At 49.2% G+C, this 13541-nt stretch overlaps 1 protein-coding gene across 1 annotated transcript in view; it reads left to right on the top strand.

Annotated features, from left to right (window-relative positions):
* The window catches only part of LOC125740134 (arf-GAP with SH3 domain, ANK repeat and PH domain-containing protein 1-like), a 49081-nt gene that overhangs the window by 17472 nt on the left and 18068 nt on the right, over positions 1-13541 (top strand). The window contains 9 exon segments of the mRNA XM_049010960.1: positions 6284-6356; positions 7782-7927; positions 8913-8975; positions 8977-8988; positions 9620-9669; positions 10278-10407; positions 11757-11842; positions 12443-12518; positions 12628-12714. Coding sequence (XP_048866917.1) covers positions 6284-6356; positions 7782-7927; positions 8913-8975; positions 8977-8988; positions 9620-9669; positions 10278-10407; positions 11757-11842; positions 12443-12518; positions 12628-12714 — 723 coding nt within the window.

Below are 13541 nucleotides of genomic sequence, written 5' to 3'. Positions count from 1 at the left end.
CCCCCCCCCCCCCCCCCCCCGGCACAGTCCCGATAAAGATCTGACGCCTGGCATTTCCCAGCTGAGACACAGGTCCCAAAGCAGGAAGCGATTGTGGAATCTGCGCCCCCCACCCCAGAGGGTGGTTTGGAGCATTACAGCACTGTACGCCGGGTTGTCGACACCCAATGTCATGCGTCGTGGCCAGATGCCACCGCTGCCCCCTGCTGACTGGTTTCCATTCTGCTGCACTGGCGCAGGGACATTGCCGAGGCTTCTGCTTTGTTCCATGGCTGTTTGTCTGTTTCCATTTCGCTTTCGCTTCGTCAGGCCGCCAGGCTGGGCCGACTGGTGGAAAGTCACGGGTTTCTCACTGGCCTGCATCCTACGGGCGTGTGTGTGTGTGTGTGTGTGTGTGTGTGCGCGGCTCCATCCTCTGAGCCAGATCGCTGACGTGGGACGAGATTAAGGGATTACGGGGGCCGACTGAGGGGAGGGGGGGGGGGGGGGGGGGACTGCTTTGCATCTGGGCCTGGGAGATTTTTTTTTTACGTGCTCTCGCTATCCAGTGCAGAACGTTGTAGGGGGGAGGTGGCTGTCCTGCGCTCAGCGGCGAGTCTGAAGGCGAACAGGGTGTCAGCAGAAACGGGGGGGGGGGGGGGGGCTTCTGACTCATCAGAATAGCGTGAAGTACTGCTGCAGCATGAGAGGGGGTGCATCCTGGTCCAAGGTACATAAGGGTTACATCCCGCAGACAAGTGACCGGAGGCACAAATCCAGCCTCCTCTCTCCAGTGGCGTAAACACCGATTTGCAGCCTTTTTCCTTTACAGTCCACCTCGAGCTTCACTCACTAATCAGCCGTGGACAGAAGCAGGTATTTTCACTCCACTTTGTACCACAGCACAAATGACACACGGGTTGCACGGTTTATCCGCTTTTGCGTCCAAGAGGCTGGTGATGTGCGGAGGGTGTGATTCCACGCTCCTCGCCGATTCCACGTCGAGAGACACCTCTCGTTATGCATCCTCCTCCTGTGCCGATTCCTGCTGGATCGGACCGAACAGCTATGGCTGTGAGCCCTGCTGAAGGATGGGGAGGTGAGGGGGTCTCTGTAATCCGTGATGTGATTCGGAGGCCCGGGCCGAGATGAGCCGTGCCCGAGAAGAATGAGGAAGCGCACGCTGGGGAATTCGCCTTCTGCAGAACAGCCTCCCCTCCCAGAGTCGGCCCGCATCTGTCAGCACGGGACGTATTAAACAGGATTACTGAGGAGCGGCAAGATTTTCTGAACGCTCTTGGTGCCCTTATTTAATTTATTTCCTCCGGAGCTGAGCTGCTCTCTCCGGTCCCAGCACTCCAGCTGCCTTCTGGCTGCCCGGCAGGAATGTGCAGCGATGCCCAGAGGCCTTCAGCCTGTTATCCTTGTTTTCGTAGCGGCTGGTGAGCGAATCCCTGCTTAGAGGTCATCTGCTCGCATTCTTTTTGCCATCGAGCTGTAGACTGACCCCTACTGGCCTTTATTGTCTATCACCAGGTGCTTTTTGTCATATCCATGCATGCACCCAGACATATAAGTATGCATACGTATATATATCAGACATGCACATTTGGTTCTGATGGGTCGGGACGTGTTGTGTTTTTCACGGAGCTCTTGGCATGGCTGTGTCTGGCCCGCATCTGGGCGGGATACCGAGGGAATCCATAACGTGGCACTTTCATGACCATCCAGAGGCTGGGCGGTCGGCCCACGGTGCCAACCGATCAAAGGTCCGTCTACGCGTTATAAGCCGTGGCCGTTTCGACCAGTTTCAAAAGCAGTCACAGTCAACGGGCGCTCGTCATGGGTGTAACTATAGCTACGGGAAGACTTGCCAAGCCTCCAGATGGAGCCGCCAGGCGGGATTTGGGGCTTGTGTGAAGGCTGTGGGCGGACTTCACTCCCCCCATCTGAGTTATTAGGCGATGAATCCCACCTCTTCTCCATTCCTGCTTTCTGCTTGTCGTGTGCTGTGGCCAGTTCCTCTCTATCATTTGAAGTAGAATACAGATCTGTGGTGATCTGAACTTGGGCCTGACCTCTTGAGGATCCAGGTTAATGTGCCCGTGGTCCACAGATCGGCTTTCCTACGAAGTGTCCTCTCAAATCTCACAGCCACGTGCCCCTAGGTCCTGCCCATGCAGGGATGAAAGCACTAGTTTAAAGGAGGCTGTTTGGGCTAGAGGCGACCTGCTTGCCCTGGTTGAGCTGACACACAAAGACGCTGCAGGTTGCTGCTTGGTTCACGGTTTTTATAAGAAGGCTGGGAATTCAGGGTTTTCAATTTGCTCAGGGAGACTCTCCTCTCTCCTGCTGGCCATGCTCCCAGCCTGTTTAAACATCATTACACCTATTAGCTACAGCGCTAACATAACTCGCTATTCTCTGTCCGCTAACCAGACGGCCTGATGTGGAGGCCGAGCTGTTGGGCTTTTATGCGTTCCTCTGAGGTAGCAGTATAGCGCTTCCTGTTTTTGTGGAGATCATTGAAGCTGCCAAAGCTGAGATATGCAGACCTCAGACAGCTGCCAGGAAGATACTGTGAGTGACATTTGCAGTGGGGAAAGAAAATTTTAACATGTGCTGTGAGCTTTCGTTTGTGTGATAGGGGTTGTCCATGATAAGCAGGGGATGTTTCAGTGCTTCCAGATGGGTGCGGACAGGAAAGGTGGAGTTATCCAACATTTCTCCTGTTGTCAATAACAGTGATTCCCCTTAGATGTTTTTGAGGTCTTGGAGCAAGGTCCAGACTACTCTTTGTCAGTGTGCCTGACAGTCTTACCCTGTCAGATTCATTGGCCAGTGTCATGTGACTTGAGGCATCCTCCTTCTCAGTTAGCCAATGCAGACACGGGCTGTCATTTTTCGTGCTTTGTGTCTCTTGTTGATACAGTTTTGTGATTCCCACTTAACGCTGCCTCTGTGGCTCAAAATTGTCTCATGAGGCTCTACCCACAATTCATCTACCCTGCAATTGAGTGACATCAAAGCCAATAAACCATGGAGAAGATAGCCAGCTGTACCCAGAGAAAGACCAGAAAACTTTACAGGGGAAACATTGGGCTGCTTAATTATACTGTGTATTGAATTAGTAGAAAGTTCAGTGTTCTGGTCATGTTGTTTTGTTGGTATTTATCGCTGTCGTAAGGGAATACCGGGGTTTTTCGCCTCTGATTCTCTCTGGTGGGCTTCCATTGATGGTTTTCCAGGTCACCACTGTGTTGTGTTAATTTTTATGGAGTGCAGAACACCCCGTTGGGTTTGTGGCCACACTGTCCTCCCTGAAGGATTAACAGCCATCTTTAGAACCAGAGTGCCTCCGGTCCCCAGTAATGAGAGGAATCCAACCTGTTACGTTTGACATTTATTTGTTTGTTCAAAGCTTTCCTTCAACATTTCACTTCCTGCATTCCGTGGACTGCTTGTAAAGCAGCAAATGGACACTCGGTGGGGGGGGTTGACTAACTCCCTAATGCTGCTGTGAAATGTGAGGCACCCGCATCCACGATGAGGGGGCCGGAGTCCTCAAACCTTTCTTTGACACGGGTTTTGAGTCACTGCTCAAGAAGCATGCCCCTCAGTCCATTTTACTGCGAGAACCAGCTGTCCCACTTGTTAAATGGTTTAAAGTTCACTGTCAGAAAGACCCCCCTTTCCCCACAGCACGTGTCAACCTCCCATCCTAGACTGTGTTTCCTGCCATGGTAATGATTCATGTGCTTCCTGGGATGCGCAGCTCCTGTTTGGCACAGTGCAGGTAGGCAGGATCATTGGCTGTGGGTCGCAGCACAGGAGCAGCCTGTCGGTCTGCAGGGGATTGTGGGACTCCAGCACCTGGCCATCGCACCCCGGCATCGTCGCTTTGTAATGCTCAGTGGGAATGCTGGACCAACGTGGGAGTCTGTACCTTCACATTCTGTATCAGGCTGCACCCGAGCTTGTATTCACTGACACGCACTCACTTGTGTAGCACCATGAAAGACAAGGCGCCACTGGAAGTCCTCAGATGTAATACCACACATTGAGAACAATGCACACATGTAATGCACATTTGGGCCAGCAGGGGTCGCATTCGCACACTCCTCCCTTTAAATCCCACCACCTGACGACTGACCTGTCCAGTTACTCTGCTCATGCTGGTGCCACTTCCAGGACTGGCTGCTTAACTCTCATGCCGGGAAACTTTTCAGTCTTTGGTCTGAAGGAAAGAGGACAGAGTTGGCTGGTGTCACAGTGAGCCCTTGGAGCAGCTATGCTTTGTTATTGTGAGCATTTCAAAGTAAAAGCATGGAAAGTGCTGGAAACGCCAGCTGGCAGAGCTGCTTATGTCCCTGAGAGGCAAGAATTGAGCTCCAAATAGTTTCCCCTGTCCTCATATTCACTGCTCTGGTCTCTCTGTCCTGAGGGAGCCACCGTTCCAATGAGAATGTTGGATAACCTGGAACCTGACTCAGAGAGAGTGTCCATTCACGTCAGCAGAACTGAAGCACTTTGTTCAGAGAGCAACATAGCAAAGAGGCCAATTCCATTGGTTCAGATGGCCCAAGACTTGGCCAACACTTTGTCTTAGAGAGAGAACTAAAGTGAGATCATTTGTATCTACTCATCCGTATAGAAGAATCCGAGTTTGGAAGCTCTGTTAGACACTGTAGATTGGTTCCTTGTTAGTCAGATATGTATAGGTAATGAATACAGGCATAGAATTAACCATCACTCATTGTCAGGTCCTCCATTGTTTTGTATTTGCCTGTCAGGAGACTATTGTCTATGGAACTATTTTTGAAGACAACATGTCCTAATTAAATGGTCAAAGCAGAGCTTGGGTTGAGTAGTGAAGCTACTTCCATTCTTAGATCAGGTCTGCTGGACTTCTTTTAGTGATAAAACACAGATGCTCCAGTGAAATGACTAAGCATATAAGGGCTTAGGGTTAGGGTTAGGGTCTTTTTATATCAGGGAGCACTTAGTGAGGGAAATCTGCCAACAATAAAACAAAGGAGGAATAGTCTCCACACCATGTGTAAACATTTTGTATCTGACTAGCCATCCTCTTCATTGGGCTGGACTTTAGGAGATGGCATCATCTTATGATATCATTGCTTAGATCATAAACAGTGATATCACCATCCTGGCCATTGATGCGATGATAGAGGTGCTGCCCAGGCTGGCAAAAGCGATGCCCTTGGGACCTGAGGACTGTACAATGTCAGGTCGCATTTCAGCTCTTCTCCTTTTACCGTCTTTTACCGCGCCCAGATTTACGCCTGCAGAGCTGCTGGGACCATCACGTAAGCAGGCTTTGTCGGGAACCTTACGTGAGTAGAGTTTGTTGGCTCATGCATCTTCCCAGGCCATGAAGCTGTGAAAGGCACCTGGTTTTAGCAAGCCTGCACTGGCACGCTCTGCACTGGCCGCCGTCTGCTGCATGGGCCGCTTCTGGAGACCTTCACGACCAGTACAGATTGTCAAACTGGGGAGGGAGACGTGACAGGAAGTCGGATATCGACTGGGCCCTCTGTCCCAATCTGGTGCTGGTCTGCAGGGAGCCCCCATGGGCTGGTGACATGCCTGACTGTACATCAGTGTGGCCTAGGGAAGGGAAATGCTGAATCTGCCCCCTGCTGGACGCTGTCAGTCACAAACAGCCAGGGCAAGCTAGTGGCTAAGGAGTCAGCCTTGTTGGGCTGCAGTGCTTGTGTGATGCAACTGATGTTCATGGTTCCCTGCTGTCCTAAAAGGAAACCACACTGTTCCCTGTGGTATTCACCTCTCTCCGCAGTGCTACTCTCACATATCTGTGTGTCGGTATAAGAACTGGCCCAACAAATGATGCCTATAGTGTAATTGTGTAATTGTGCCCTTTCTTCTGAGGAATAATTAGCTCTAGTTGGTTCTGCACAATGAAAGGGATCAGGAACTAAAAACTGAAGATGGTGCTCTCCTCCACAAAAATGCCTGTAGGAATTTTACTTGCATAAAAATGTTCTGAGGGCAGAAGGAAAAATGATTGGTTCAGAGAGATGACCAATCCACTTGTAGAGGAGACAGGACCAAGACATCTGATTGGTTGGTTCCACCTCCTCTAGTTGCTTGGGCTCGACTCCTCTACAAGCTGATTGGTTTAGAGAGAGAAGCAATAATTTTTCCTTCTGCCCACAGAACATTTTTGCGTGAGTAAAACTCCCATGAGCAAAAAAGCCCACCCAGACGCAGAGTGGGTGTATGCAGTCTAAGCCCTTTTCTCTGCTCTCCCTCTCTTCCTCAGGCTTTGGACCAGGATAGAACAGCGCTGCAGAAGGTCAAAAAGTCCGTCAAAGCCATATACAGCTCAGGCCAAGGTAAGAGCAGAGCCTACCTGCGTTGCTCGCTCAGTATTTTGGTTGACATACCTCCCGCAGGAGCAAATTACGTGAACTGTTACCGGTGTTACCTTTACAAGTGCAACGATGAGTAGGTTTTCACTTTGGCTTAGACATAGGTGGGAGCTCAGCTGTTCCCCGTCTTCATAACTGTGCAGAGACGTGTAGCTTTCACACTGTCGGCTGAAGCTGTGGGCGTCACTTCATTTGAGGCCTTGTCATAATTTTAGAGCCTCCTGGGCTCCGCTCATTTTTAACATGATTTATGGGCCCTGCTGCAAAAAAAGAGTCTGCATTTCTGCATCTGCTCCGCTCACAGGAGGACCTGCCCTCTCACTCAGTCAAATCTGCCATGTAATTGTGATTAATCATATCTTTCTTCTCCTTCTTCTTCAGGGGTCAGGTTTTACAGTGAATCTTTTTGCTATAATGGGATTTGTTTATATTTAAATACTATAAATATGCACTATATATTTTTCCAGAAATTTAATACTGATTGCCAGAGGATTATTTACTCGTCGATATTGCATAGTTAACTTCATGTTAGATTTTGGAAACGACCCTGTGGCCGCTGTGGAATGTGAGCCCCCTGCTGGATAGTACAGGCAGTAAACATTTTAGGTTTTTTTCCCTTTAAGAAGACGGATTACCTAATAATGTCACAGTGCCAGCAGAATCAGGCACACAAATGCTGCAGAATTAAACCCAGATGAGAGTGGAGCGCGATGGAGGCGTGGCCTCTCCGTCACATGACCTGCTGAGGGACTCTGCTGCTCTGGCTTTGTATCGCTGGTAAACACACTTCTGCACAGAGCCCCCCCCCCCCCCCCCATCCTCTGCCCCTCTCACTCTGTCTAATCATCATCCCGCTTCCTTTTTGACGGGTTTTCATCAGGTTTTCATTTGAAAAGGGCTGAAAATCAGCATGTTGGACAGAGTTAGCTGTGATCTATTACACGAAGAGTCGTGGTTTAAAATACCACAGCTGAAGCCGCACGAAAAGCAGGAGTGTCTGTGTCCTGTGTAACTATGGGTACGCTGTCTGTTTGCTCATACAGGAACAGAGGGTGTTTTTTTTTTTTATTATTCTAGGGTTTTCGGGATGGATGATTCAACAGTGACACGCAAGGAAAGCCTGAGCAGGCCTCAGATGGCGTCAGTGAATTGCTGTTAGATAAGGGCACCTTATCCTGCTTAATAGCATGCTGTGAGCATACTCACTTCCCTATTTTTATTCTGCTGGGCTGGCTGCTGAGGGCAGACTTATTGAAACCGTGTGGAGTTGCGCTTCTGGACCGGGTTGGATTGTCGGATTGGAGAGCGTCTTGAGTGTCATTCCGGAGTGTCAAAGCTGCACGCTCATTTATTTATTCGCTTATTTTTCGATTTGCATTCGGTCCACAGATCACGTCCAGAATGAGGAAAACTATGCTCAGGCCCTGGACAAATTCGGCAGCAACTTCATCAGCCGGGACAACCCTGACCTGGGCACGGCTTTCGTGAAGTTCTCCACGCTCACCAAGGAACTGTCAGCGCTTCTCAAGAACCTAGTGAGAGGCCTTTGTCAGTCGCCAGTATCGGCACCCCCGGCCTGCTCTGATTAGTTTCCGGGGCCCCTCACAGCATCCCCCAGCCTGCTCTGATTGGTTCCCGGGGCCCCTCACAGCATCCCCCGGCCTGCTCTGATTGGTTTCCGGGGCCCCTCACGGCATCCCCCGGCCTGCTCTGATTGGTTTCCGGGGCCCCTCACAGCATCCCCCGGCCTGCTCTGATTGGTTTCCGGGGCCCCTCACAGCATCCCCCAGCCTGCTCTGATTGGTTTCCGGGGCCCCTCACAGCATCCCCAGCTGAGCAGAGCTCTGCCTCTAAGGGCCAGTGATGACCCCAATAGGCATGACCCCGAATTGACCACATCTCCCAGCTTCTCCTCCATCTTCTCCAGGCTGTGAACTGTAAACATAACTCTTATATTAATAGTATCTCTGATTATGTTACCCCTAAGCATCATGGGTAAAACAGGTGATCAACAGCTGTGTGATCTAGACAATACACTGTGACCATCCTGGCCTGTTCATCTTTGTACCTCAATAAATCTCTATCTCCATCTCAAGCAAACGCTCCAGCCAGGTTAAACTTTGACATACCTGATGTACCTCAATCCTAACTCCCTGGCAGATGCTCACGCTCCCCCTTAATTGATACCTCTCTCAGAGTACAGTACATGGCAAACAGGGTGACCCCCTGAAGTAACATGCAAACGGTTGAGCCAAAGCATCTAGGGGGCTGTTTTATGAGTCAGGCGCAGTGACAGGACAGAGCATCACCAGCTGCAGGGTGCGGGAGGAGCAGCCTGTTCATCTCATAACAATGATGTCATTTGTCTGGAGAAGCCGATATGAGCATCGCTGCTCACTTTTCGGTTTTTAAGCAACCTGCAGAGATCCTGGCATCATGTCCCACTTGGTTCATATCCTCAGCCTAGAATGTGAGTCTCGATTTGGCTGACTCCTCTTCCTCCTCCTCCTTCCTCTGTAGCTCCAGAGTCTCAGCCACAATGTCATCTTCACCCTGGACTCTCTGCTCAAGGGAGACCTTAAGGGGGGTCAAAGGGGTAAGATATAGCCCCGCCTCTTCACACTCCTGATTGGTGCAGTCTGTCTCCCTCACCTCTCGCGGCAAACAAGGCATTCAGATACCGGTCATGTCAGCATTGTCATTCTTGCTCAGCTTTTTGCTCAAATGTGTGTTGCAACAGAACACAATTGGCCTCTGCTATAGTTAGTATATTTGAGCCCCCCCCCCCCCCGATAAACCACATGCTTCATCCAGCCAGGTGTTGTGTTTCCTCACACTGAGGATCCAGACCCAGCCGGAACAGCTGCATTTCTACCATCAGTCCAGCATCTCTGTCCATGACAGCAGTCAGATGACCTCAAAACATCAGAAGCTGCCTAAAAATGATAGTAGCCCCCTTCCCCCCAGCAGTCTCGTGGGATTCTTAGCTCAGTGGTGCTTAGAATCCTCAAGAATAACCCGTGAATGAAACGGATGCCTGACATTCCTAGTGTGAAATTTTTGTCAGATACTGTCAGTACAGAACTACTCAAAGTTATGCTGTAGTTGTCAGGTGTTCAGCGTTCCTGTCATACTTGTATGTTTTAGTTTTATTGTTATATATATGCAGCCTGAGATTTGTGTTGTGATTCTCTGTATTTCACGTGTTTCTTTTTTCCTCCCCTCAGGATTTAAAAAAACCCTTCGACAAGGCATGGAAAGATTACGAGGCCAAGTTGTAAGTCGGATGGGTGTGTGTGCATGTGTGTGGCTGTGGCGTTCTGTGTGTCATGCTGACCTAAGCGAAAGTCACCTGTAAAATGATCTGGCAGGGTATCAGATTTATATTCAGAATCCAGATATGTACATTACACGAAATTAGGAAACGCTTTACTTTCACCGTGCATTTGATGTTGAAAAGTGTGGGAAGAGTCTGTCTGTAAATGTAAGATTAGCATTCGTCTGTTTTTTTGGTGGAGTCACTGTCTTTCTGTGAAAATTTCTGTTTCGCAAGATTCAAAACATCTGTCCGCATTCTGCGATCATTATCTTAATGTGAGTGGCCTACACCCCCCCCCCCATCAATTCTCCGTGTAGGAGCTGAACTTTGGAGCAGAACTGGCATTGTCTCTGATAAAGGCAATTAGTTGGGTCTGTAGTTCTCTTTCAGAAGCAGGAGATGAACATTAAGTAATGAAATGGCTGTTTTCTTGATCTGAGGGAGATTTCCCGGGGGGGGTGGATTGAGATTATACTGTAACGCATGTCCCCCCTCCCCCACATGTGGCTCTGCTGCTCAGCCCAGTCGCGGTCCAAGCCTGACGCCGCTTCCCTTCTGTGCCTCAGCACCAAGATCGAGAAGGAGAAGCGGGAACATGCCAAACAGCACGGCATGATCCGCACGGAGATCACCGGGGCCGAGATTGCGGAGGAGATGGAGAAGGAGCGCCGGCTTTTCCAACTGCAGATGTGTGAGGTCAGCGGGGACAGGGGTTCAAGGTCGTAGAGGGGGGAGAGCGCTAATCGGCTGAATGAAGGATGAACACTGTGCTTATGATGAGGACCATGGCAGTGCTGAGTGGTATGTAGGCCAGTCTGTGTAGGGTTTCTGTTGCCTCAAAGAGGACTTTCGACTAGGTGTTGAAAACTTTACTAAATGGCTTTTCTTTGAGAAGGTATGAAAGATGGGGTGCATTACTCCGAGAAGCACTTCTTTGAGGGGGCAGGGAGGGGTTAAAGACACTTGCTTACAGTTGCTTAGAGATAAAGGTGCAAAAGCCTTTGCTGGCCTTGATCTTCTGACTCCCTCTCAGGCTGGGTCAGTCAGGCTGCGACGCCAACCCCCCCCTCTGGAAAAACCGCTGACTGAGCTCAGAATGGTATAGCCACCCCCACATCCCCTTGGGCCATTTTTTTTAGCAGATGTTCTATTTCATGGTCAACTATTTCATTGTTTCCTCAGATTATACACTGCAAAGACAGGGAACACCCCAGAGAGCCACCTGCCCATGTGTTTTTTTTTTTATGTGCGTTTGGTGGAGGTCGAAGGTCACAACCCCCGGTGGGCCACAAAGACCAATGTTGATGTAACACGTCCTGTCATAGAAGGCTGCCATAATAGTCTGTTTGTTTAGCTTTTTCATAGGGCTTCAGTGTTCATGGATAAGATAGCCTCATCTGACCCATCTTGGGAAATTCTTCAGTGCTTTGTCCCTGACAGACTCCAGTCAGGAGAGGGCGCCATATTTACAGTGGGGTCCTGGGTTTGCTTTACCTCCTTTGCTACCAGCTCTCTATTTGCTTGTCTCTGCTCACCATATAACCAGATTAGAATGGGAATCCATCAGACAGGGAGGCCAGGGAGGCGAAGGCTCACACAGACATTCGCGATCCATCTTCCCCTCTTCCGTACCGCAGGGACACATGGGCTGCTGTCGGATATGAGATAAACCTGAACTGCATGCAGTGGAAATACCTCGCTAGTAATTTCATAAATGCCGTGAAGTAGGAATCGGATTAGCTAGATGTTGTATTCAGTTGTTTGCCTGGCATCATATTTGGCTGCACGCGATCTAGGACAGAACGCGGTGACTTATAGCTTATCACAGCTCACACTGAACCGAACAAAGAAAATACATAAAGTATTTATCTTTGCTCTTCAGCAAAGCAGCTGGTTGGGGTGTTGAATTAATTCGATGGCATTTCGGGTATTTTTCTACGCAGTGACTTCCAGTCTCCGAATCATTTCTCTCTGTTAATCTGTAGCTTGCATCTCTGTGCCACTTGGACTGTGTCAGTTATTGGTCCTTCTTTTTCATCACACAGTACCTCATCAAAGTGAATGAGATCAAGACCAAGAAGGGGGTGGACCTTCTGCAGAACCTGATCAAGTATTACCACGCTCAGTGCAAGTGAGTGATGCCAGGACCTGCCACAGTCTGCGAAAGACGTTCGAGGGATTGTTCCATGTCCTTCTCCCCGGCCCAGATGTTTTGTGCCGCTGCGTCAAACTCCAAGTCATTGTCGAAGTGTCATACGTGATTGTTTTCGCGATGCCACGATACCGAGCAGAATAAGTGGGCATTTAAATGAAAAATATTCTAAGGATGATATGCGGAATATGCCGAAGGTGACGATGAGGGAGGAAGTTGTGAGCAGGATGACGTGAGGAGCTTGGCAGGTGTGAATCCCAGAGCAAAACGACCCAAAGGCTCGAAGAAGTCAGGCAAGAGGAGAACCTCCGAAACTAGCTTCTTAAAATAAATATGGTAGCAGGGACACCATGGAGTAACTGCAGTACTGCACCCAGCCAGCCAGCCCGCAGGGGTCTGTTTTGGGGGTTTCCGATGATAGACCACATTGTACTTTATTGCACAGGATGAACAGATATGAGGCAGAATGAGAGCTGCAGGCCACAGCGGCCAGATTTTGCTGCGAGATAAATCACGGTGCTGTATCCTGTCCGTGTGTGTTCTTGCAGCGTATTTCTAATAGATTGGATTCTCCTGTAGCTTCTTTCAGGATGGCCTGAAAACAGCAGACAAGCTAAAGCAGTACATCGAGAAGCTCGCCGCAGACCTTTATAATGTGAGTCGCTCATGCTTATCATTTCGGCTTCTCAGTTGGTGATTCAACTAATCATTGGTAAAGAACTGTCGTAAGCAGCCGTGTGAGCTGTGTGGTGGTCTCCCAACAGATAAAGCAGACACAGGATGAGGAGAAGAAGCAGCTCACCGCCCTGCGGGACCTCATCAAGTCCTCCTTGCAGCTGGACCAAAAGGAGGTAGGCTACCTGTTGGGGTCCATCACGGCTCAGTTTCCGGACCATGGTGCGGACCTGGGGGGCTGTTCTGTCTGGCTGTCTGGAAGTTTAACTTGATTGGCATTCCTGGTCTTGTATTAGTAACAGCACTACCTTAATGCACACAGTTAAAGCCTGTTTTTGACCAGTCAGTTTATTAAAATGAAGAATTGTCCCTCTTTTGGCCAAGTAGCACAAAAGCTACTGATTTGACCTCTTTGGACCTTTCAACCTGAAGAAGGAACCTGTTGCGGGATTTTCTCTACTTTTCAGTGGTTTGGGATATACCGGTGCTCCTCGACTTATGATGGGGTTACATTTTGATGAACCCATCGTAAGTGGAAAATGTTGTCGAGTATGATATATGATAAGTAAATAACTACTGTCACTGAATGAGTTGATAAATAATCACTGTAACTGGACTAAATATCAATACTTGAAATGTAAATAAATGAATGCAGTTTTATTTGGGTTAAGTACCGAAAAAACAGTACAATATGTTAAAGACTGTATTAGATGTTTATACCCGCGATCGCTACTGAGACTGGAAGCGGAGCTTGTGCGGATCCTGCCATTGGCCGGCATCAGTAGAAAGCACTGTACAGCATATGGCTATATGGCTAGCCCAGGAACAGGTTTCAATTCAAAGTTCACTACTGAATGCGCATCGCTATCGCACAAACGTAAAGTCGAAATATTGTAAGTGGAACCATCATAAAGCGGGTAGCATCGGTGCGTAAGTCTTAGATTCTCTCTGCTTCGTAGTACAAGCATTCTGCATCACAACTGCTTCATGAAGCCAGCAGAAA

Source organism: Brienomyrus brachyistius, chromosome 4 (assembly GCF_023856365.1).
Source record: "Brienomyrus brachyistius isolate T26 chromosome 4, BBRACH_0.4, whole genome shotgun sequence".
Lineage (NCBI taxonomy): Eukaryota > Metazoa > Chordata > Actinopteri > Osteoglossiformes > Mormyridae > Brienomyrus > Brienomyrus brachyistius.
Note: the sequence above shows the minus strand (reverse complement) of the source record. Positions and strands in the feature narration are given on the sequence as shown.